At 42.7% G+C, this 26776-nt stretch overlaps 1 protein-coding gene across 3 annotated transcripts in view; it reads right to left on the reverse strand.

The window, feature by feature from the left end:
- KIAA1671 (KIAA1671 ortholog) overlaps positions 1 to 26776 on the reverse strand; it is a 471755-nt gene that overhangs the window by 22213 nt on the left and 422766 nt on the right. For all 3 annotated transcript variants that reach the window (XM_029619185.1, XM_029619186.1, XM_029619184.1), the window contains exons 7-8: positions 13080 to 13320; positions 8447 to 8621 (exon numbers count right to left, since the gene is read on the reverse strand). In XM_029619185.1, coding sequence (XP_029475045.1) covers positions 8447 to 8621; positions 13080 to 13320 — 416 coding nt within the window. The remainder of the gene's footprint in view (positions 1 to 8446; positions 8622 to 13079; positions 13321 to 26776) is intronic.

A 26776-nucleotide genomic window follows, 5' to 3' on the forward strand; every position in this document is an offset into this window, starting at 1 on the left:
GGGGAGTATATTCTATTATTTAGAGGAATTATAACATATCATTCAAGAACTAAATAGATGGATGGCTCAATACATCAGTATCATTTATGCCCCAGTATTATCATTTGCATTGCTATGTCTTCTTCCTTCCAAGAACTGCTTCAAATGCTCAGGAATAAAAAAGATAAAGGTGTTGTTAGACCATTTAATAATACAACGGCATGGATAACGAAGTGTAAACTTTGCGCCTATTGCTGTTACTTCAGATTTCAGAGCTAAAAACTCTTTACGTCTGATTTGTGTTGGTCTAGCTAGATCTGGGAACAGACGTACTTTCTGATCATGAAATAGAGCATTCAGATTTTTGAAATATGCTTTCATTATTAGGGAAAAATCTACCTCTGAATAACATGAGATAAACAATACTGCTCTATCTACCACCTCCAATACAGAATTTTCCAAATAATGAGTCAAATTAGGAAAAGGTGAATCAGCTTCCCCTCTCTGAGGAGTTGAAGCCATTCTCTGAACAAGAAAATTTATCTTTTTGAAGGCAGGAATCTTTTCTTCTTCAATCTTTAAGACATCTTTCAAATATCTTCTCAATGTTAATAAAGGAATTTCTCCCATTATCTTCGGAAAGTTCAAAATTCTAATATTCAGATGCCTTAAATAATTTTCAACTGTTTCCAATCTACGTGATAAAGAGGTATTTTCACGGGTAAGACCAGCAGTGGCTTCCTGAACGCTCTTTAAGTCTTGCTTTATTTCTGTCACCGTTTGTAATTGTTGTTGCATGGTCGTACAATCCTCTTTTCTTATTAAATCCAACTTCTTTTCAACATTTGCAACACGATTAGCTTGTTCTCGTAGGAGTTTTGACATACCTGCCATGAACTCCCATAGCGAGTCCATCGTCACCACCTCCGGTTTCGTAAAATCCTCCATTTGCCTATCAGATGTTCCAGGGAGGTCTCCATGTTCCCCTTCCTCCACGACAAGGTTCCCAGGGCCTCCAAACGGTCCTCCGCTCGCGTGATCTCGGGGTACCAGGCCTCCTAACACCACAGGCACTTCCGGGTATACAACGGCGGTCCCAGCACATTCAGGACCCTCAGCGGGTGTCCCGCCTCTTGCCTGAACATCGCCCGAAGTCCCCGGTGAGGAAGCCATCGGAGGAGGTCTGGGGTCCGGCGGGGACAGTGTAACATCCCCAGACAGAAGTAGGTTCCCTCCTCCTACCCCATCAATGGGGCTTAACCCCGCCGCTGTCGGTAGTATTGGAACGGCGTATTGGGTTATTAAACTCTGCTCCGTGCAAGGGCCTGGTTCAGCTGGGTAGACGCGGACCTTGCCCTTTCGTTTGTGCGGCATTTTAGTAAAAAGAAACTCCCGAACAAACGGGTCTAAGGTAATATAGAGAGGAGCAGGAACCAACACGTCCGTTCACGCCGCCATCTTGACACGCCCCATTTAGAGTTTTTATATACCGACCTTCTCGATATACATAATCGAATCAGGTCGGTTTCCATAAAACAAAACTTTCGCAAGTAAGGCGTTACATTAAACAATAAAACAGAGTATTGAACTAAGGCGTACAGCATAACATAAACAATAAACTGCGAATAGAACAATAAAACGTAAATCAATAAATATAAATCTTATATATAGATATATATACATAAATATATATATATAAATAAATATATAAAATATAAAATAAAATGCTTATACATTTGTCAAATATCATGAGTAAGAGGTATTAACTGCAAATTATTGGTGGATGAAATGAGCTGGTAAAGGTAAACAGGTGACAGTGGGCATTTAAAATGGCATAACTATGAGACGAGCACGAGCTGAAGCTGAAGCAACAAGAAAGGGTCTTTCATAATAAGAGAACTGACCAGGTAGTGCGTGTTTTGGTCCTGAGGGTGTATGGATGGTCATGGACTTTATGTTGAACTATTTTGTTCTTTGACCGGTGTCAAAGTGTTCCTGTGATTCCGGAAAGGCTTGCCGGAAGAGCCACGTTTTTAGGTTTTTCTAAAACACAGAAGCCTTACTAACATCACTATCTGACACCATCCTCTACAACCTTGAAAGAAAACAATCATACCTCCTCGCTCTGCTCGACCTATCTGCCGCATTCGACACAGTTAACCATACCAGTTAACCAGGTTTCTAGTCGAAGATCAGGCGGTAAAGAGTTCCAAAGGGTGGGCCCGGCTGTGGAGAGTGCTCGTTTAGCTAGTGAAGTCTTAATCGGGGGAGCATGTAAAGAACCTTTGTAATTATATCTAATTGGTCTATTTGATGTGTGAAGGCGGAGTTGTGAGATAAGATTTAGGTGTGCGTTGCCCATGATATCCTTGTGGATCATTGATAAAGTCTTGAAGGTGATTCTAGCTTTTATAGGCAGCCAGTGGAGGTAGATCAGAATAGGTGTGATGTGTGCTCTTTTGTTTGTGTTGGTGAGTAACCTTGCCGCCGTGTTTTGTACCATCTGTAAGGGTTTTATGGATGAGATTGGCAGACCTAGCAGAAGAGAATTACAGTAGTCTAACTTGGACAGAATTATGGACTGAACTACTAAACGGAAGTCGCTGAAGTGGAGAAGTGGTTTCAGATTTTTGAGCACTTGAAGTTTGAAGTAACATTCTTTTGTTGTATTGTGAATGAAAGATTTAAAGTTGAATTGATTGTCGAGGCGCACCCCTAAGTCCCTGACGGAAGGTGAGTGGTTGATGGGTGGTATTGTGGATGGTGTTGTGCTTTGGGCCTTGAAGAGAGTGTGGTTTTCGTCAGGCGAGATGATGAGGATTTCTGTTTTATTTGTGTTGAGTATAAGGTTCAGGCTGGATAACAGGGAATTGATGGATAGTAAGCAGTTGTTCCAATGAGCCCAAGTTTTTTGCAGTGATTCTGTAATGGGAAGAAGTATCTGAATGTCATCAGCGAAAATATAGTGCTTTAGCTTGAGGCTGGAAAGTAGGTGGCAGAGTGGAAGCAAGTAAATGTTAAAAAGGGTAGGGGAGAGCGATGAGCCTTGAGGTACTCCTCTGGTTGATTTGATAGGAGGTGATTCTGCATTGTTGATTTTGACTTTGTAGAATCTATTTTCCAGGAATGATTGAAACCAACTGTGAGCTTCCCCTTGGATTCCTATCTCTGATAGCCGCTCGAGGAGGATGGTATGGTTAACTGTGTCGAATGCGGCAGATAGGTCGAGCAGAGCGAGGAGGTATGATTGTTTTCTTTCAAGGTTGTAGAGGATGGTGTCAGATAGTGATGTTAGTAAGGCTTCTGTGTTTTGTGATTTCCTGAAACCGAACTGAAAGGGGGAGAGTATGTTGTTCTCCTCCAGGTAATCTGACAGTTGCTTATTGACGAATCTTTCCATCACTCTTGAGATTAGTGGTAGGCTAGCGATGGGGCGGAAATTCCAGGGTCTGTTGTTGACAAATTAGGTTTTTTTAGTAAAGGTTTCAGAATGGCTATTTTGAGTTGTTCTGGGACCTTTCCTTGAGTTAAGGAGCAGTGTATGATGTTTGCTAATGCTTTGGAAATGGTGTTGGGAGTAGATAATAAGAGATTGGAGGGAATGGAGTCCAATGGGTGAGAGGATGGTTTAAGTTTATTGAGGATGATTTCAATTTCCAAGGATGATGGGGTCTCGAATGATGATAGGCTGTATTTTTTGTTGTGAGTTGAGGTGTTCGGTGGTGTTGAAGTCATATGTTGGGTGGGGATTGTGATTGAGGTGCTAGGGGGTGTTGCTGTCAGATGTTGGGTGGAGATAGGCTTGAGGAGGTTGGTGATCTTGTTATCGAAAAAGATCGCTAGTTCCAATGCTTTGTCTGCTGACTCATGAACCCGGCCCTCTTTGCAGCGGCTCGATGTATCGTGATGCCAGTGCAGAATTCCTCGGAACTCGGTCCGGTTATTCTGGAGCACAGAGGACTGCCAGCACTGTGTGGAACAGTGGCGATGGCAGTAGCAATGTTGCGCGGCCTGGGCATTCTCTAGCACCGAGTAGGATAGCACCGATGTGCTGGATGGCTTCGGTGGTGGACGGTCACTGTGCCGGTGACAATGAGTGCCACAGTGCTCGGCCTGGTCTTTCCCCAGCACAGAGGTGGATGCCCTCGCTGTCTTCGATGGTGAATAATGACGGACTGTCAGCATGCCTGCACTGCTCCTGGCACTATGTAGTGTCGTAGGCTGATACGGGGCTTTAGTTAAGAACCCAAAGCATGGAGCACTGTGTTTAGGCGAGGGCATTGCGTGTAGGTGCTATGTCAGTATTGACGGTATCGATGGCAGCATGAAGCGGCCTCAAGGGTATCATCAAAAATATATATGAAAAAATGTCGATGGCCCAGGCAAAGCTACGATAATGATGATGGAGGCACGACGGCATCGGTATAGGTCTTGATGGAAACTATGTGGCATCGAAGGATTGAATAGACATCGATGGCATCAGGAAATTGATACCGGCATCGACTGAATCGATGGCCACGTCGATAGGAACGAAGAGGACACGGCGGCGTCGATGGCACCGATCCAGGCATCGATGGCACCAACGACACCAAGGTGTGCATCGATGGCATCCTCCCGGGCATCAATGACACCGATGGAAAAATCAGCACCATGGATGAAAACATTGATGGCACTGACAGAATTGATGTGGGAATCGATGGCATCTATGGACCGCGGGGGGAGGGGTGTCAATGGTGTCAAAAAAAGGATGGCCTGGTAGGGGGTACCGATGGTAGCGATGGGGGCATCGACTGCATGAAGGTACCGAGGTATGAATTCGACAGAGGCCCTGGTGGCAACGGTAACCGTGGAAGTCCCTATCCCACTAGCGCTAATAACCAGGCAGAGGGTCAAGGGGGACACTCGCAGGCTATGTGGAGCTAACTGTGAAAACATAGGGAGAGGGAAGGCCGCAATTCGGTTGGTAGGCCGGGGAAACCGTAGTGAGGTGACAGGAACCGACCGAAAAACAGGGCATAGAACTCACTGAGCATTGATTAAATGTACGCGACGGGAGACCCGCACAGGGAAAAAGCGTTTGTGAAGTAAAAGTTTAAGTGTTTCCGTGAAAAAATGGTGAGAATTTCTCACAGAGCTCCTAACCACTATGCTTACTGCAGAGCGGAAAAAAGAAGGGTGAGGGGAGACACCTGTGGTCACAGGGATAATTGCAGGCTGAGCATGTTCAGTGCACTCAGTGTGCCAGAATCAGTCAAAGCTTTATAGAAACTTTGACAGAAAAGTCTTCCGTAGCAGGGCTCCGTCCACTGACGTCACCCATATGTGAGGACTACCATCTTGCTTGTCCTGTGAGAAGCTCCTGTACACATTTTTAGAAATTTCCTATACATCAATACAATATTTCAAAACAGCAGACATCAAATAACACCCAGTAATTAAAACTAATAAGGATTTTAATAATCCTACACTCTCCATACTTGTCACCTGAGATTGACGTGAACTGGGGGCTGTATATTCAAAGTAACATCATGTTTCATCATCATCTCTATGAAACTACATGCATCAGCACTCTAGAAACATGATGTTACTTTGAATATACAGTGAACTGGGGGTACACACACATACACAAACAATATATCCTCCCTCTGTCTCTCATACACATGCACGCTTGGTGGGAGACAGAGGGAGCTTGAGAGTGTGCGTGTGAGAGAAAGAGACAGACACACGTTTCCCTCTGTCTCTCTCTCACACATACATGCTTTCTCTTTATCTCTCACACAGGATTCCTATTTCACCCACACACGTACACACACACACTTCCTCTCTCTGACCCCCACCCCCAGGCACCCTCTCACACATTTGCACCCACAGGCACACACACTCGCTCTTCTATACATTCACCGTCTCATACACATACAGGTATCCTCTCTCTCACACACACACACACACACATCATACACATACACACATCATACACACACACCCTCACATACATCATACACACACACACCCCATATACACCCTCATACATCCCCAAACACCCTCATACACTGGCACTTACTCTCACAAGGCCAGTCTCTCCTATTGGCCACCAATGGCACTGCAGGGCCTGTTCTTTGTCGCCGCACCAGCTCCAGGAAATGTTGGCAGCACTGCTGGCCTCTGCCACTACAGCTCCTTGCTTTTGCTGGCGAGGTTTCTCCTTCCTGTCACATCACTGTTCGTGCCAGTGCAGGACCTTTCTGCCAGCAGTGACACTCCTCCCCCTGTCCCCACCCAGGGCAGACCTCCCCCCTCCCCTTAATACACCTCTCAATATTTATCCAGTTTCAGTCTGTTCATAGCTCTCTTTTCTTCAGAATTAAAATGCAGGTTTAGATGCTTTTTGTTTGAAAAACACTAAAATGCATCTCAGGAGAAAGCTAAGAGAAGCTTTGTTAATGAACTTAGATCTTGAGGTTCCTTCCAGATGGACTTTTCTTGCTGGCAATCAGTAGTCCTCCTGAGGACTGCTGTGCTTCTCACGTCAGCTGTTCATGGGATGCTTTATGTAGTCACAAACCACAAATCTACTAATCAGTTTGGACAGCTGGAAGTTTATACACACAGAATAGAATTTCTCTCAACCTCATAGGGCATAGTTCTTGTTTTAATTACATTTCTTAGAGAATGCTTAACTACACCAGTCGTAAAAACAATAGTGGCTTGCCAACATCTGTGCTACATATTATATTTTCTGGGAATCAAAGCTGGTTCCTGGCACAGGTAATTGATCTAAATCTCTGAGGAAGAAGAAGAATCATTCAACATGACTGCGTGTGTTCAACCCCAAAACTTGCATTTTCTGCTGTTCACAGGCCAGCACTGCCAGACTGTATTCCCCTAGTCCCCATTGTATATAGAGAAACCACTGATAGCCTCCTAGCCTGGTCAGTGATATTTTAGCCATGATTTCCTTACACTCCAATTTTATTAAGTTAGACATTCATATATGGGAGTCTGATGGAACTGTTTTTCTGATGTCATATTTGTATTGTAATCATGACTAAAGGAACCAGCATCGAATTTCAAAACGTTATCATATTTTTCTCTATATTGCCGACAACTTACTATTAATAATTGATATACTGCTACATGACATACACACTGCTGTACAATCGCAGGGACTGCATAACCTTAAGGCCACACCTCCATCTTCCTGTGTCCACCTCACCTTCTTCTGACGCCTGTGATTCTCTCAGATCATCAGAGGGGCCACTGTGGATGCTCTGAGAATACAGATTGTCCGGGGCCTTAGGTCCCAAGTTCAGCCTCCCCTTTGTTCCCCTCATCTCACAATAAGGTTTGTACATAATGAGGACAAATTCTGGGGAAAACGTCTTGCTCCTTGCTCTATTCTTGCAGCCCCAGGGTCATCAGGTATGTCCTTCCCCAATTAGATCCTGCCACTGAAAATGCTGTTTGGGGAGAGATTCCGTCCTCCTCTTCCAGAAACCCCAATGCTGCTGCAGCTGCTCCTCGAGTCTCAGACTGGCTCATCCACTTCTGGCTCCTCTCCTACCTTGCTCTGCAGTTGCCCATTGTGCTTGAGCTCCCTCCTTGGCCTTGGGGGCATCACAAGCTCTACAGAAAGAGCCCGCGATGATGCTCTGATGACAGTTCTTGCACTGCAGGTACATTCTCTCTCTTTTCAACACTGTCACCTGCAGAGGCCATGGGGGATGGGGGAGGGGGGGGGAAGAGGAGGCTGACAGTGCGCTCATTCCTGCTTCTGGCTTGCTGCATTAATTTTTAAAATAAACTTTATGTGGTTGCCACAGAAGCACATCAGGCCCTAATGGGAACTGGATTTCCAGGGATTTTCAGCCATACTTAGCAATCATCCTGAGAATCCTCCACTCGGTTTCATCTTCACTAGGGAGAGCAACCCATCACTGGATTGTCACCCTGAGAGCCCACAATCTTCTTCCTGCTATCCAGACACGTCACCCTCATCTGTTGGAGGCAGAGAACTACTGATATCTGGCCCTGCTAGTCTAGTCTATATAGGAAGGCATGACAGAAAACAAAAGGTGTTCTCTGCCTCCATCTACTGGTGGGAAGGTGAAATCTACTTGTTTGGACTAATTTGACAGAATGAGGAGGAATAATGCATTAACCGATAATTTCAAAATATATAACCACTGAATCAGATGTGGACCATAATAAAGACAAAAACTTTGGGGTATGACATTAGTTACCTTTGCCAATATTTATATTAAATATTTTGCTTTTCACTTTCTTTCCGTGTCCATATAGTTCTGCAATATGAGAATTATTTATGTATCCGCACATAGGAACTAAAGATTTTATGATATTCAAATGCCTAAAGTAGAGCTCATAGAATTTCTAACTTCACAGGACAAAAATATTGTTTTGCTCTCTAAAGTTATCAAGGCATTGTGTTGCTTGTGCTAGAAGATGCTACCTGTGGAATCTTTAAACATCCATGTGCTGTCGGAGTCTTCCATTATTGTGAGCTGCTTGTCTGGGAGGAGTACCCTGCTTCTCCTTTGAGAGTAAGAGGCTGGGGCACGCCGTTGGCTCCTCCTGCTCAGCTGTACACGATTCTTCAGAGCACTAGAATCCAGCACTGAAGTTTGCTATATAGAAAAAGAATGAACATTAACCCGATTACAGAAAAACACAGTTGTTAAAGTTGATGGATGTGAAGGAGGTTGAGATGAATGCTTGTTTAAGCACAAGGGTTTTTATGATATGAAACTATACACCCCAGATGCTGAGATGAGGGCTTTGCCATACTCCTTGCAATTTTCCTAGAATACATATTTCTGTTTGCAATTTTGAGCAAGGAAGCTCATGCCCAGCTGATTATACCTACAGAGTGAGCAGTTTTTTTAGACTGTAATTATCGATCAGAATATTTTTGCATAAGTAATTTTTTGGCTTATTGTCATAAAAGCGATCAGCATCATCAAACAAAGATACCAATTGACTTGGGCAAGCGTCTGAGCTCCATATAGTGCATAAGAATATGCCATACTGGGTCAGACCAAGTGTCCATCAAGCCCAGCATCCTGTTTCCAACAGTGGCCAATCCAGGCCATAAGAACTTGGCAAGTACCCAAAAACTAAGTCTATCCCATGTTACTGTTGCTTAAATAAACCCACCAGTTCATTAAGGAGGTAACTCTTGAAACATTCATTGGTTTTGTCTTTACTATGCAGATACTCTCAGAGTTGGTAAAATTGAAATGGAAAGGTCATTGAATTTATTTATGAGAGTGCAACAGCAACAAATATTATCTAATTTGACCATTAATTATCTGCTGAGCAGCTGCTGAGAGTACCTGGCTTCAATAGGAAAATTAGTTCTTACCTGTTAATTTTCGTTCCTGTAGTACCACGGATCAGTCCAGACAGTGGGTTGAGCCTCCTTTCCAGCAGGTGGAGACAGACTAAAACTTGAAGGATGCCCTATATCAGGACAGAGCCTATCCTCTACCCCTTCAGTATAATGTATGTCAAAGCATAAAACAACAAACCCAAGAATAGGATCAAGCAAGTAACTGTAAAGCTCAACGGAGCAAATATAGAATAATGTAGAAAAACATGGTATACCTATACGCTCTTGCATCAATTTGGTATAAGAAAACGACCAAGGCTTCCAGTGTAATTGCTCAGTAATCTTGCACAAAGAAATATATGAAAATCTGCAGACCTGCAAGAAAACAAGCTTCGAGAGGACAGAAGACAGACAGGGAAGGGCGTCTGGACTGATCCATGGTACTACAGGAACGAAAATTAACAGGTAAGAACTAATTTTCCTTTCCTGTACGTACCCGGATCAGTCCAGACCGTGGGATGTACCAAAGCTTCCCTAAACTGGGTGGGACCGAGACGGTCCCGCTCGAAGCACTTGCCGCCCAAAGGAACCGAACACCGGAGCGTGTACATCCAGATGGTAGTGCCGAGCAAAAGTGTGCAGAGACGTCCAAGTGGCGGCCCTGCAAATCTCCTGCGGGGAGACAGATTGACTCTCCGCCCAAGAAGTAGCCTGAGAACGCAGAGAATGGGCCTTCAGACCCTCAGGAAGCGGACGACCTTGACAAAGATACGCCGAGGAAATGGCTTCCTTCAACCACCACGCAATCGTGGTCTTAGAAGCCTGTTTACCGCGGTTGGGACCACTCCAAAGGATGAAGAGATGGTCCGATACCCGGAAGTCCAAATTATGTATGTTTGAATATGTGAACCGCCTAGACGGATAGTTTACCTACCCATTGTGCGGTATATAAAACTTTTAAATAAATAATACATAAATAAATAAATAAATAAGTCATTGGTGACCTGGAGATAGCAAAGCAAGACTCATTTTACATCTAGCCGACGAAGGTCGCCACCCGCCGTACCCGCAATCTCCTCCGGAGAGAACGCTGGGAGTTCGACCGACTGGTTGACATGAAAAGCGGAGACAACCTTAGGCAAGAAGGAAGGAACCGTCCTGAGAGAAACCCCGGAATCCAAGAAACGCAAGAAGGGCTCCCGACAGGACAGCGCCTGAAGCTCGGAAATACGGCGAGCAGAGGAAATAGAGACCAGAAAGACAGTCTTTAGAGTAAGATCCTTGAGCGTAGCGTGGCGAAGAGGCTCGAAGGGAGCCGCACAGAGAGCACAAAGGACTAGGTTGAGACTCCACAACGGACACGTGGCCCGAGAGGGGGGGTGGAGGTGTCTAACGCCCCTCAGGAAATGAATCACGTCAGGGTGAACTGCTAAGGCATGACCGTCCACCCGACCCAGGAGAGAGCCGAGCGCAGAGACTTGAATGCGTAGAGAACTGAAGGAGAGGCCCTTAGAGAGACCCTTCTGAAGAAAAGAAAGAATCAAAGGAATCGAGGCGGAGCGCGCAGGGACACCCGCCTCCGTACACGCAGACTCAAAAACTTTCCAGATGCGCACATAGGCCAGAGAAGTCGACTGCTTCCGGGCTCGCAGCAGGGTGGAGATGACCTCCTCCCTATTACATTTGCGCCTCAGGCGACGCCGTTCAAAAGCCAGGCTGCAAGACAGAAGCGATCACCCTGGTCGAAATATACAGGCCCCTGCCGGAGGAGACGAGGAAGATGATCGAGGTGCAGGGGCCCGTCCACCGCTAGATTGATGAGATCCGCGAACCACGGCCTTCGCGGTCACTCGGGAGCGACGAGAATCACCGGTCCCCGGTGGAGCTCGATTCTCCTGAGAACTTTCCCCACCAGTGGCCACGGGGGAAACACATACAGAAGGACGTCCGCTGGCCAAGGTAGAGCCAGAGCATCCACGCCCTCTGCACCATGCTCCCTCCTGCACCTGCTGGAGACAGACGAATACTGAAGGGGTAGAGGATAGGCTCTGTCCTGATATAGGGCATCCTTCAAGTTTTAGTCTGTCTCCACCTGCTGAAAAGGAGGCTCAACCCACTGTCTGGACTGATCCGGGTACGTACAGGAATGGCATATGTTTGTTGCCGTTATGTTTGTAAGACATGTTTAATTTTCTATCTTACGAACACAGACAATGTCTCTCTAATGCATTAGTTCTCTTTCTACTTCTTTTGTATCAAATTCCTTTACAATATTCCTGCTCAGATTAAGATCACAGTTCTGTGGAAATCTTAGGAAACCAGCAGCGTGTTCTCATTTCCGATTGATAATGATTTGAGTGCGCTATCCCCTTGGAATCTTTTAGTGCAATGGTTCTCAACTCAGAACATACCCAGTTAGTCGGATTTTAGGGCTATCCGCAATAAAAATGCATATCATCAATTTGTATGAACTGTCTCCATTCAGGCAAATCTCTCTCACACATACTCATTCTGGATATCTTGAAAATTTGACTGGCTAGGTGTGTCCCAAGGACTGGATTGAGAATCCCTGTTTTAGTGAAATACAGATACTCAACACCACAAGGCCATCGGGTAGGGAGAGGGGGGTTGTTTTTGATTTCATCATCTAGCTTCTAAATATGACAAATTAGCTTGTACAGAACAAGAAGAAAACATGAAGAGGTTCATTTCACAATTTTTAGTCGAAAAGACAAGCATATACTTTTAGTTGCTGTAACTGATTTACCATGCTACTATAAAGGTACTATCATATGCACAAGCAAAAAGCAAAATACCACCTAAGAGAAAAGAGGTACATAAAACCTAGCCTGTTTTACAAGACCTACCGATGCCAATTTTCAGAGAGAATAGGGAATTTTGAAACCATTTTTTAAGGGAATCTCTCCATGGAGTTCCCCTTTAAAAATCTGTTAGCCAGCCGGTGCCATGGGGGATCTCTTACCCAATATCTGCAAAATGAAATCCTAGCACATACTTCAGCTGGCCTGCGTCATTTCTTTTTCCCACAAGGGGAAGGGAGAGCAATTTTTAAAAAGGGTTTTACCTGTTTACCCATGGAAATCCCTTTGAAAATTGCCCCCTTTATGGATAAATCATCAAGTAGCAGCAAGAAGCCACATCAATGATTGGTAATTTCAGAGTTCTCCATGGGCAAAACTAAATTTAAAAAACTTTGCATTAGATGTAACAACCCCCCCCCCCCCCCAAAAAAAAAAAACCTTTGCATTACATGTAAGAACAAAAAAAATTTGCATTAGAACAAGGCAACAAAAGTGGATTTTATTTCCTGCAGCTTCAGGAAAGGATAACGCTACAAAGAAAAAAACACCTTGCACATAAAGCACTGCAGGTTCCTTGGTCTTTGAGCAAAGTTACACTTGTACAATTTGTCTCATGAAATTGGACTTCCCTTACTGCAGAAAATGAAAACTTTAGGAAAAAGATCCTGTTTCAAAAGTGTTAAAAAAAAAAAAAAGGAATACTGATTTTTTTTAATCTAATTTTTTTGCATTTTTACACCTTATCTTGACTCAGCAATAAATCTGTCCCTCTACTGGGCTGCTGAGAACACATTACCATAGCAACTAGCATGTTCTCCATGCTATATTCAATTTTGCGCTTTTCAAAAGTGCACAAACTAACAGATGAATGAAAAAAAACAAAACAGAAAAAGATGCACTATCACTGCTTTTGATATTGTGTGTTCCCTTACATCCATAAATGAGAAGTCAACAGCATCTCCCTCAGGACAGGGACTAGCGGAGATAGGCTTCTCTGCGCTGTCAGCTGAATCCATCTCCGTGCTAGAGCGGTCCAGGCTCCTGGTCCTTTGGTCTTTTGTGGAATCATGCTGATCGGTTTCCGTTTGAGAAGAGAGAGATGACAAACGGCTACTTGGCAGCTGCTTTCTGGTTGAAATGGCATTATCGGATGATGGCGACACGGGCACATAGCTACAAAACATGAGTGGAGAACAGATTCATTTAAAATAAAATACTAAATTAATTCACTGCACAAGCCAGGTTATTCACTTTGGGGTAGATTTTAAAAATTTGCGCGATCGCGTACTTTTGTTCGCGCACCAGGCGCGAACAAAAGTACGCTGGATTTTATAAGATACGCGCATAGCCGTGCATATCTTATAAAATCCGGGGTCGGCGCACGCAAGGGGGTGCACATTTGTGCAACCTGCGCGTGCAGAGCCCAGCGCGTGCTGCCTGTTCCCTCCGAGGCCGCTCCGATTTCGGAGCGGCCTCGGAGGGAACTTTCCTTCGCCCTCCCCCCACCTTCCCCTCCCGTCCCCTACCTAACCCCCCCCCTTACTTTTGTTGGCAGATTTACGCCTGCTAAAAGTAGACGTAAATCTGCGCGCGCCAGCAGGCTGCTGGCGCGCCATCACCCGACCCAGGGGCTGGTCCGGAGGCCTCGACCTCGCCCCCGGGCTGGCGCCACGCCCCCGGGCCCACCCCCGAAATGCCACATCACGCCCCCGAAATGCCGCATCATTTCGGGAATGCCCCTGACACGCCCCCTCCCCGCCCCTTTTACGAAGCCCCGGGACTTGCGTGCGCCGGCGGCCTATGAAAAATAGGCGCGCCGGCGCACGAGGGCCCTGCGCGCATAAATCCGGCTGGATTTACGCGTGCAGGGCATTTAAAATCCGCCCCTTTGTAAGAAGGGGTGTAAGGAGGAAATATAACAGAACTAGTAAGGAAATGCTGAGCTTCATTACATTATTTGGGTGGGAACCTTAGATTTTTTGTTTCTGGAATCTGTAGTTTGCAGAAAAGTTCTTGTATATGTGTTGGGAACTGAACATAGATTCACAGAGAAGCAATTGCTGGGGAAACGTGTTGAATGACTCTCTCAAATCTGCACTAGATCAATATTTTATGGATAATACATTTGTAAATGCTTAGATCAGCTATGTATGTAAGAACATAAGAAATTGCCATACTGGGTCAGACCAAGGGTCCATCAAGCCCAGCATCCTGTTTCCAACAGTGGCCAATCCAGGCCATAAGAACCTGGCAAGTACCCAAAAACTAAGTATATTCCATGCTACTGATGCCAGTAATAGCAGGCTATTCCCTAAGTCAACTTGATTAATAGCAGTTAATAGACTTCCCCTCCAAGAACTTATCCAAACCTTTTTAAAATCCAGCTACACTAACTGCACTAACCGCATTCTCTGGCAACAAATTCCAAAGCTTAATTGTCCACTGAGTGAAAAATATTTTTCCCCAATTAGTTTTAAATGTGCTACTTGCTAACTTCATAGAGTGCCCCCTAGTCCTATTATCCAAAAGAGTAAATAACCAATTCACATTTACCCATTCTAGACCTATCATGATTTTATAGACCTCTATCATATCCCCCCCTCAGCCATCTCTTCTCTAAACTGAACAGCCCTAACCTCTTTAGCCTTTCCTCATAGGGGAGCTGTTCCATCCCCTTTATCATCTTGGTCACATTCTCTGTACTTTCTCCACTGCAACTATATCTTTTTTTGAGATGCGGCGATCAGAATTGTACACAGTACTCAAGGAGAGGTCTCACCTTGGAGTGATACAGAGGAATTTTGACATTTTCTGTTTTATTCACCATTCCTTTCCTAATAATTCCTAACATTGTTTGCTTTTTTGACTGCCGTAGCACACTGAACCAATGATTTCAATGTATTATATACTATGACACCTAGATCTTTTTCCTGGGTGGTAGCTCCTAGTATGGAACCTAACATCATGTAACTACAGCATCAGTTATTTTTCCCTATATGTATCACCTTACACTTGTCCACTTTAAATTTTATCTGCCATTTGGATGCCCAATCTTCCAGTCTTGCAAGGTCCTCCTTAAAACTGCTTGTGATTTAACTACTCTGAATAATTTTGTATCGTCTGCAAATGATTACCTCACTTGTCGTATTCCTTTCTAGTTCATTTATTAATATATTGAAAAGCACTGGTCCAAGTACAGATCCTTGAGGCACGCCACTGTTTACCCTTTTCCACTGAGAAAATTGACCATTTATTCCTACTCTGTTTCCTGTCTTTTAACCAGTTTATAAACTATGAAAGGACATCTCCTCCTATCCCATGACTTTTTAGTTTTCTTAGAAGCCTCTGACGAGAGACTTTGTCAAACGCCTTCTGAAAATCCAGAAACCCTATATCTACTGGTTCTCCTTTATCCACATGTTTATTAACCCCTTCAAAAAAATGAAGCAGATTTGTGAGGCAAGACTTCCCTTGGGTAAATCCATGCTGACAGTGTCTTTCTATATGCTCTGAGATTTCTATCTTTAGAATAGATTCCACTATTTTTCCTGGCACTGAAGTCAGGCTCACCGGTCTATAGTTTCCTGGATCGCCCCTGGAGCCCTTTTTAAATATTGGGGTTACATTGGCCACTCTCCAGTCTTCAGGTACAATGGATGATTTTAATGAAAGGTTATAAATTTTAACTAATAGATCCGAAATTTCATTTCATTGTTCTGTTGGTTTCCATCTACCCCTCTAGCTTGTCCCAACTCCCTCTTTGTCTCTCTCTGGCTTTCCTAGTCAATAAATGTAAAATAGTAAGATTTAAGTAAGTGGACCTGAAATGGCAGCTGAGCAGAGGACACCCTTCCTCTTGTCTGTGCAAGCCCAAGGTATTAGAATTCACGAGAGAAGCTCGCTCTCTTGCGCTTGCATGAGATCAGCATGGAGAAAGTGCTAGCCCTGTGATTTTTAATATCACGGGGCCTGCACAGAGGCGGCAGAAGCAGTGATGAGTGATTGCTCCTCCCCAACAGTCACGTGGAGGCGGCGACAACGACAGCGGCAGTGGAGGAGAGAGAGGCTCTGAGTCTGCCAGTTAAACAAAGAGAGGGGGGCCTGCCTTCAATGAGTGTTTGCGTATGAATGAGAGTGTGTGTGTGTGTACGAACTGGTGCCAGCCTGGGATCTGTCTGTGTGAGAAATAATGGGTGCCTGCTGGGGGCTGTGTGTATGTGTGTGAGAGAGAGAATGGGTGTGTGTGTGTCACAGATTGGGTGCCTGCCTTGGGGGGGGGGTGTATGTGTGTATGAGAATGAATGGGTGTCTGCCTGCGAGTATCTATCTGTGTCTGTGTGAGAATGACTGGGTGCCTGCCTAGGGGGTCTCTGTGTGTGTGTGAGAATGGGTGCCTTCCTGGGGGTCTTTGTGTGAGAGAATGGATGGGTACCTGCCGAGGGGTCTGTGTGTGAGAATGAACAGGTCTCTCTGTGGGTGAGAGCCTGTGTGTATATGAGAGAGAATCTGGAGTAGTAAGAGCTTTTGTATGTGTGTGTGTGTGTGGGGGGGGGGGGGAGTGTTTTAGAGCTTGTGTATGAAAGTGTGTGGGTGTGTATGAGAGCATGTATGTATGTGTCAGTGACAGTGTATGTGTGAGAAAGAATGAACATGCGAATGTGTGCGAGAGAGAGGATCAAGTTTGTTGCCCCCTAATCCTCGTCAATCTCAGAGTGATTGGAAATCAAGTGTTCCCAAATATGGACAGCAAAGGCTTTTTAAAAATCCTTAGTTTTAATTATTGGGTGGTATTTGATATGTGTGCTGTTTTGAAATATTTTATTGGAGCTCGGAAATCTTTTTTAAAAAATGTATATGATTTTAATTAATAGATGCTATTTTATTTCCCTGTAGTTTTAAAATAGTTTATTAGTATGGTTTTACTAGTATAATTGATGCTTTAGGTTTCTTGATTTTGTTTTATGAATAATGGTGGTTGTGTTTTTCCATTGTTAGACACAGAATCTGGCTTCTTAAGGTTTCCATTTCAGTTTTTGTCTACATATTGCTGGTTCTAATTTGATTCTTTATTCTGTATTTGGTGAGGGTCTGCCTCTGCTCTGTGCGTGTGACCAAGGTGAGAGATTCTGCTAGCGTGTAGTGTCTGTGAAGGGATCTATAACAATCGGGTTTGTTTCATTTCCCCAGTAGGTGGTGTATTGGTTTTCTGGGACCCAGTGTAATATTTACAGTGCTGCTTTTTCACAGGCAGGGTTCTTGTTTGAGTTCTTGGTGTTACTACTAATACATTATGATAAGTTTGCAGTATAGGTTGTTAGTGTCTTTTTTGTAGGGTTTTGTATTAGTTCACAATGTGTCTGGCAGTGGAAGGAGTTGTGCTGCGGTATCTGCCTCTCTGTATCTGATTGCTCCTGTCAACAATCTGAAGAGAATAAAAACTGGAATTTTGAGCTTCTGGCTGGCAGAATGATTACTTGCTATTTGGTAAACTTCATATATATATATATATATATATATATATATATATATATATATATGGGTGGGGGACCCAAGAAATGGAAGGGGGGGGGGGAATTCATGGCTCAAAATGTTTGCTCACCCTTGCTCTGAGAGAACTAACTACAATTGTGAAAATGACACTTTCAGGCACAATCACTTCATTGTGAGTGTTATGAGGGCGGTAAGGCAGTATTTCACTGTCAGCAGGACTTATGCCAGTTGAAAACCTGCTGTAATACATGGCTCTGTAGTTAAGTGATCAAATATCTGTGAAGTTAAACTTCCATAAAGTTTGATATTCAAGGATTAGGAAATTGGAATTTTCTGTAACTTATAACTCGAGTAATGTCTGATTCAGATCTAGCTCCTCAACAATCGTAAACCAACCACATTATGTAGCATCGTAACTGCTCCCTACACTGTAAATTTGCAAGTATTGTTTGTAACCTGCTTAACTACACTGTGATCCGCTTTGAAGTGACTGATCAGCCATGAAAGCCGGAGTAGAAATCTTAAATTAAAGATGCATTTTTAAATGACTTCCTGATATAAAGTAATGCATTTATGCCTATTAAAACGATAGCACATTTTAGAGTACACATCATTAAAGATGGACGAAAGACCTGCATGTCCTCCTGCTTTAGACTATATTTCCCCTTTTTATTTGAAACAGATGTAAAAGATTGGCACAAAATAATTATAGTCCATCTCTGAGCAGCAGAGGGCACTGCAAACTATAAATGAAAACTAGGATTACTAAAGGTACAGATTTCCATTTTTTATGCAATTCACTGGAGAAAGAAACACATGACACTGTAATTAAAGCACCAACCTCTGATAAGTATCAGGGGCTAGAGGGGCACCACAAGCTCAGCAGGTATGTCCACTATGTCTAAGCAGCACTTGGTCTTCATTGATACATACAAACAATTTTTAAAGGGATTTGCCTGGGGAATTAACCAGTTATCCAGCTAGATTCCCCAGGCTAAAAACTGCCCTCCCCTCAGCACAGAACTTTTCGCTGCAAAGAAGACAGGGCCAAGGGCAGCAGAGGAAATGTATGCATGGGAATTTCAATTTAATCTCTCTGTATGTACTTTGCAACTGTTATAAAGCATGTGCAAATTATGCCAGTAATTTTGTGCCTGTGGTCTCTGCCACCCCTACATTTTCAAAGGTACTAGCAAATCTGCAAGCAACCCAGGCAGTTTCAAAATTGTCCCCATAGTGCAGGAAAGAATATTGTATAAAGGTTTCTTATATTTAGTAAAACGCAGGCAATAGTTTATTTAACCCAATTAAGGTTGCACACTTTGCTGGTTATTACTCGCACCAGGGGAACACACTTATCCTGATATAATTAGCTTTGCATTCTTTTTTGATCCAAGAATTGTGAAGACATAAAAAAAAAAGGCTTCCAGAATTCTTGGCTGAGATAAAGATTCCTACAAACACTAGTGTATCTTTGGCGAACCTTTGCTTCCACATATAGGGGTACATTTTAAAACACAGCGCACGCGCGAACAAAAGTACGCTGGATTTTATAAGATACGCACGTAGCTGCGCATATCTTATAAAATCTGGGGTCGGCGTGCGCAAGGGGGTGCACATTTGTGCAACTTGCGCATGCCGAGCCCGGCACGCGCTGCCCGTTCCCTCTGAAGCTGCTCCGAAATCGGAGTGGCCTTGGAGGGAACTTTCCTTCCGCCTCCCCCCACCTTCCCCTCCCTAACCCACCCCCCTGGCCCTATCTAAACCCCCCCCCCCCCACCTCTGTCGAACAAGTTACGCCTACTAGAGGCAGGCATAACTTTGCGCACGCCATGTTCCGGTCCGGGGGCTGGTCCAGAGGCCGAGGCCACACCCCCAGAATGCCCCCAAGCCGAAACCACACCCGCGGCACCGCCCCTAGATGACGCGCCGACCGCGTCACGCCCACTCCAAGAAAGCCCCGGGACTTATGCGCGTCCTGGGGCTTTGCGCGCGCTGGAAGCCTATGCAATATAGGCTCGGCGCGCACAGGGTCGTTTTAGAAGGGTTACGCGTGTACCTTATGCGCGTAACCCCTTTAAAATCCGGCCCATAAAGTGTGATAAAATTGAAAATAATGCTCTGTTGGCTGACGTTATTGCCACCACAAATATGATATAGGACATGTAGCTAAGAGTCAAAGGGCTGAAAGGGGATTTCATTAGCTGGGTTAAAACCACTCTGATGATAGTCCATGACTCTGTAGGACCCTTTATGAGAGATTTCAAATGAAGCAGGACCCACATACATCTGACAATGGAATGATAGGAAATATTTCATTCCTAAACTTTTGTCTAGAAGTAATTGCTACAAAAGATCACTTTTGCCCTACACTCGAGGTTGTCAAAGTGAAATCTTTTTTTGCTGCAGGGAACAGGGGCTTTGGATTATGAAGATTTTCTAGGTGAGCTCTTCAGCCCAAGTGAGATGTATCCATGGTCAATAAGGAGATTTTGGTCCTTCTCTTTCTATTGCACAGCTTCAAGTGCATTCATCCTAAATTGTAAATGTTTTGATTATAAAGCAGTAGATGAAAAGACTATTAGTGTGAATTCTAGGTCAGGCTATTGCATTTTCCATCCTCCAATTGGTTGGTATACCTTGTGGAAATCCCTGGTCACCTACAACTATTACTGGATGCCCATTTGTAGGCACTACAGCCTAGGTAAAAAAAACTCAAAACATGGGAATTACAACAGAAGAGGCTAGAAACAACTTTGATCAATGCTCAAGTATCCAGAATAAAGGACACACATGATTTAATATATCTTCAGTATTTTATGGCTTTAATGACATTTACAATATGTAGTTCTTAATATACTCCCATACCTGATTATAACTAAAACGATAAAGCAGAAAATTAACACCACACAAATTACCTACTGGTTTTTCTTGTTTGCTTCCAGTCCTATTGCACCCTGTTTCAACTGCATTTGCTGTTACTTATGGGGCCGATGCAATACAGTGTGCTCGCACGAGCGCACTGTTTAACCCGCTATCGGATGCTGGTTAAATAGGCACTAATCCACCCCCTAATGCAATAGTGGGATTAGCGCCTATTTAACCCTCGTCCAACGCAGAGTGAATGAGAGAGCGATCATCACATGCAAATGCAAAGGCTATTACTCATTCACTCCGCATTCAAAATAATAATGTGCGTCTCAGACACACATTTATCGCTCAGATATTAACGCCTGCCTATAGTTTTTCCTTTTGTGCCTTTTTGTAAACCGTTGTGATGGTGATTTAACTTAGAGGGTATAGAAGAGTTTTTAAATAAATAAATAAATAAATAAAATAAATAATAGCTGAGCGCATGTAAAAGTACAGAAAAGCAGAAAAAACTGCTTTTTTGTACTTCAGTAAAAAAAAAAAAAACCCAAACAAAAAATATCTCTGCAGACTGCAGAGTTATTGAAGACCAACGCCGGTAAACTTGGTGTCCGTTTTTAATATTGGCAGACGGCCGGTTATGAAAACAGATGCAGAGTTTACCGGCGGTCTTCATAACCGGCAGCCGCTGCAGGGTCGCATTAGCAAGGAGGCGCTAAGGGAAGCTAAAACTGGGCCTTAATTCACAGTCCCTAGGAGCTTTTCTTCAATTAGGCTCACCCCACCCCCTTTAATAGCCTTAAAATAAAGGGCTTTTGAATGTGTTCGGTCTTGGGTTGGATGCTGTTGCACTGGACCTGTAGTCATGTCATACGTAACTGATAATACTCAGAAAACAAAGCCTAGGCATACATTTATTTCAGAACTAAGGCAATAGACTAAAGAACCATGGATTACTGTAATCCCTGCCATCTGATACTGCTTACAGTGAGGAAAGAATGTGCCACACCATCAAATTTCATTCCACTTGGGAGATATCCTGAAATTGGCTTTATTTCTTGAATGAAAGCAAACTCAGATTTAATAATGCAATTTGAAGATAGTCTGCATTTGCTTAGTATGTATCCACAGTGTGTAAAACAAAGCAGGCAAAGGGAATGACAGAGTTTCTATTTAAAATCCACAGCACCTAGATATAAATTTAGAGCTACTTCAACTTAATTATAGCCGATTAAATGGATCTCCTGCTAAATGCAGTTCTGTGCACGCTGATGATACAGTTAAACTGATTTATCTGTCAATCAAATATAATTCTTGATAAACATTTCCAGTCACCTGATGCATAGGTAAAGGATAACTAAAGTTAGGTAGCTGGGAAAGGAGAGAGGCAAAATAGATGAAAAAGGTCCTTCCTCTTGAGGCAGTACTCAGTGAATCACAGCCTTGAAGCTATCATACATTATGTCATGTTTATTTACTGGACTGCATTTCAACAGAAAGGCTTGTCAATTTGTCTTTCTAGCTAATATTACAATCCAAAATGTTATTGTCACATATTTTGGGAGGAGGAGTGGTCTTTGGGCTGAGAGTCAGCAATACTTGGGTCTGAATCCGTACCTACTTCACTAACTCTGTGTCACTCCAATAAGCCACTTTATCTGCCTCTGCTTTCTCTGTTTCCACACAGGCTGGAAATCCTGAATAGTCTGCCCATTTTCCTGATCTTTTATCATACTCCACTTGATTGCCAGCTTTACCCTCACTGAGAACGACCCTTTCCTGTCCAAAGCTGGAATTCCCACACCAGTTTTGTTCCACCACCTCCATTGGAAGGCTATGAAGAAATACTTCCTTATGTTACTCCCAAGTACACCTGCTTCCAGTTTCATATGATTTGCTTGCCCTTGAACTCACTTTTCCACCCAAAAAATGCCTGTCTCTCGAAAGAGCAAATTAATAAACTTGGGAAATGTAGGCATTAGTAAACCGTAAAGTTTTCCTTGCAGTGGCCATATTAAATCAGCTTTTTGAAATAGGTGGTACGAGAAGAAATTCCTTATAGTGAACAAAGGCTTGTTTGTGTTTGCAGGCTGCTCAAGAACAATTCACTCCTGCAAAAATGTTGCAACATCCTGTATTACTGTCAAGGTTGAAAAAAACAAACCTGGGAAATCTGCAAGACCTGTTTGATTAACACTGTTAGACAGGAACACAAGTAATTTTTACCATTTTTGTGTGTTCTGCCGGCTCTGCAGAATTAATTTTGATTCTCTTTATAAATCTACAGTCTCTTAAAGCACACTGTCAAATCCATTTACGTAACTATGTTGAGTGATTTCTTTAATCAATGTGCACTACATAAGATGTACAGTTTGAATGTTAGTTGACAGTATATACTGTAGTTTCCTTGCCATATTACTTGAATTCTTCATTTCTTTGTTATGATAAGTTCTAAATATACTAAATGCAAAAATAAAAATGTCAAATTCTAAATTCAACATTAATGTCTCCAAAAACAGACTAGCAGTGTGTACAATTTTAACTTGTGGAAATATTTTGCATTCTAAAACATGAGCATTACATAATCTTTAAAATCAGACTATGGCCCAAATTAAATACTTTGTCACTTAGGCTTAGCAGTTACAAAATCACTATTAATTTAGCATAGTTATGCATTTCCCTATACTTAATTGATGATTACAAAGTTATTCTATGCACGTTGAAGCCCTTTACCCGAGAACATTTTGAGGGACCTGTGGAAGTGGAGCTAGACTGCTAACTAAACCTGTGGAAGTGATTCAGATCAGGTCTTAGAGTATCAAATTCCATATTTAACCATTACAAAGCTAATGAACCCTATTATGAGTCCAGGCCAAAAACAAAAACAAATGGCAAGGACATTCCCTGAAATAAAAAAAAACCAAAACAAGAGATGGTCTGGCTCAATGGCCCAGAATCGGTGGTGGGGGTGATGGGAGATGCGCACAGTAGTGGGGCAGTTCTGACCACCATGCAGGAACAGCACATGGAGGCTGACCATATATTGCAGTTGTAGAAGGCTCCAAAAGGAGCTGCAGTCTGGGCCTTTAGGCAAAGGATTGTAATTGTGATGGCCAGACTGGAGGAGGCAATCAGCACAGAAGAAAAAGAAAATTGGCAGCTGAGTTGGAAAGCCCAGAAATGAGCAGCAGAAATGAGTTGCAAGGATAGAAACACAATTATTTTATTTATTTATTTATTTCAGATTTTTATATACCGGCATTCGAGACAGAAGTCACATCGTGCTGGTTCACATAAAACAGGGGTGCATAGTAAACATAACTATAACAATGGTTATACAATCCATCAACCAACCTGAGCAAAAACTGGTTATTAACACAAATACAGAAGATGCCAGCAGAAAAGGACCATCCAGTTTGCCTATTTGTGTCTGCTTACTATAGATTTTACTTAATCTGTGGTCTTCCTCCTTCCTCTGCCACTAAGGTCTCTCTGGCTCTATCCCATCAAAACTTGACTTTTTCCATTCTTTTCATTCCTGTCATATCCACTAAAAATTCTGCTCTAGGTGTCCACCACCCTTGATTAAAAGTATTTTCATATTTGAGCTTTCCCCTCTTCAACATCATATGATGACCTCTTATGCTTGAGCTTTTTATTGAATGGAAAATGCTACTTTCTGGTACTTTATTGGAGCTTTCTAGATAGTTGAATGCTTGTATCATATCTTGCCTTTTCCTTTCTTCTACAGAGTATGGGCCGGATTTTAAAAGCCCTGCACGCGTAAATCCTTTTTGTCCCCTGGGTGGTCATTTTCCTTTCACTGGAGTGGATCCCATTGACTATATACTCTCTAAGTCATATTGCGCAATCAACTGCTCACCTAGATTTAAATTTTTCTTCTGACTTCCAGGACTGGTTGTTTGCTCGCTGGTTTTTATGTGTAACAGTGTCAAAGACTTTAGTGAATTCTATAAGCCAAATCTATTGCGCACCCCTCTAATCTATTTCTCTAGTCACATCAAAGAAATCAATGAAATTTATGTGGCAAGATTTTCCTCTTCTGAAACCATGTTGTTTATGAACCTGTAACCCACTGGCTTCAAGATACTACACAGTTCTATCCATCAGTAGTGCTTCCATTACCTTTCCACCCACTGTTAACAGGTCTGCAGTTTTTTTCTTCCTTCTTGTTCCCAGTTTTGCTTTTCTCCAGTTTCTTGGAATCTCTGTTCCAAGTGATAAGTTCAACAGAGAAGTGAGGGTTACAGCTAGCATCTCTTTTAGCTTTACCAATATTCTGAGATGTTCCTCATCAAGTCTCATAGGCTTTCAAATTGTGCCAAATCCTTGAATACAACCTCCTCAGTAAACAGTAAGTCCTTTATGTTCTTACTTTTTGCTTTTGGTTATCATCTTGTGCGTAAGTTTACACACAGAAGTTACATACTACTAGCAGTGACCTCCTGTATGTAATATGTGCGTGTATTGGTGGACTTTACCCCAGATTTTAAAATTAGCAATTGATAAAATAGCTTTGAAAATACCGATAACTACACATAAAAGATTTTCCGAGACTTTACCGCTATGTACAGTGTTACAAAGTTATCTTTAATATGATGACCTGGTCTAAAATGAAAACTACAGACTATACAGCTGTGATTCTCAATCCAGTCCTCGGATCACACTCAGCCAATCTGATTTTCTGGATACCACAATGAATATGAATGAGATAGATTAGCATATAATGGAAGCATTGGATGCAAATCTATCCCATGCATATTTATTTTCAATATTCTAAACTCCAGACTGGCTAGGTCTATCTTGAGGACTGGATTGTCAATCGCTGCTACAGAGAGACAGGATTTTCTTCTTTATTTAAAAAATGCTACAAATAAATCAAAATGCTATTACTGGGTCAGGAAATAGTTACAGAACTTTTATCCTTTGATGCCAAGGACCAAAGTACTGCTGAACTGCATATTCTTGCAATAAAATCAATTTGGTCCTTTTTCAACAAAAAGCTGTTGATAGGCACCACCACATTTATTATGTTCTATTTAACAGTATGCTAAAAGAAAAGAAATACCATTTTATCACTGGTTCAATTAAATTTTCTTCTTAGTATGTTGTTCACTGAAAAACTGCTGTAAGTACTGTAAAATATCCATTTATGCTATTGAAATACCCTAAAAGTACAGTATTGGGTATTATAATTCCAATGACTTAAGAAAAGTTTATTAAGGCAATATCATTTTGCAGTTTGCACAGTGTGACTTAAAATGTATTTATAAAATATGAATTGCCTTCTGCTGTTCATTTCCCTTTAACTTTTTATTCAGCTCTCAGTAAGCTATATTTAGACAGAGTATTTAATATTACGGGTAACTTATGCAGCAAATATGCACATAAATCATTCGTTTCCAAATCAGACTTACATAGTCTTCTTTGAAAATTATCCCAGCAAAACTACATACACACATTTACATCTATTTGATGTGCTTAGTTTTGTTGACAGAATTTGTGCACATTTTTTTAAATCAAAACCTATGTACCTAAGTTCCCCCCTCCCCAAGCACCAGCCCTTGGAATGCCTCTCCCTTGTGCGCATGTGTGTGAATGCATGCAATTTTATGTGCAAACTGGTCATGCAATTTTCTAAAGGGCCATTTCTTTTGGTAAAGCAAGTTTGCTTACTGTGAACAGTGTTTTCCGTAGATAACAGGATGAATTAGCCATGACATGCGGTGGCGCCATCTGGTGCCACCAAATGGACTTGTCTCTCCTATTTGGTAGAGCTTTTATTTCTACTGAGCATGTGTGGGAGTTCCTGCATGATCATTGCCTCATGAGCCTCCTCAGTCGATAACAAGGCTAATCCTAACAGGATGGCGGGTAGATATTTAATATGGGTAATTCATCCTGTTATCTATAGAAAAGACTATGTTAAGCAAACTTGCCTTTTCTATTAATAAGCCAGTTGAATTAGCCATGACATGTGTGCAGTGGGAAGTTTACACAGTAAACAACCCGGACTCCACCGTGAACAGTAGACTACTGCGAGAACAAGTTACACAAAACTGCTCATCTGAATTTACTATCAGTTCTTGAGAGATTGCCCAGACAGCAATGGGACGTAAAAGTATGAACAGACAACCAAGTTGCAGCTTTGCAGATCTCTTTGAGGTGTACGTCTCGCAAATGGGCAACAGAAGAGGCCATAGCTCTCACTTGATGAGCTTTGACAGCTTCTGTGATTTGCAAACCT

Source organism: Rhinatrema bivittatum, chromosome 11, assembly GCF_901001135.1.
Source record: "Rhinatrema bivittatum chromosome 11, aRhiBiv1.1, whole genome shotgun sequence".
NCBI lineage: Eukaryota > Metazoa > Chordata > Amphibia > Gymnophiona > Rhinatrematidae > Rhinatrema > Rhinatrema bivittatum.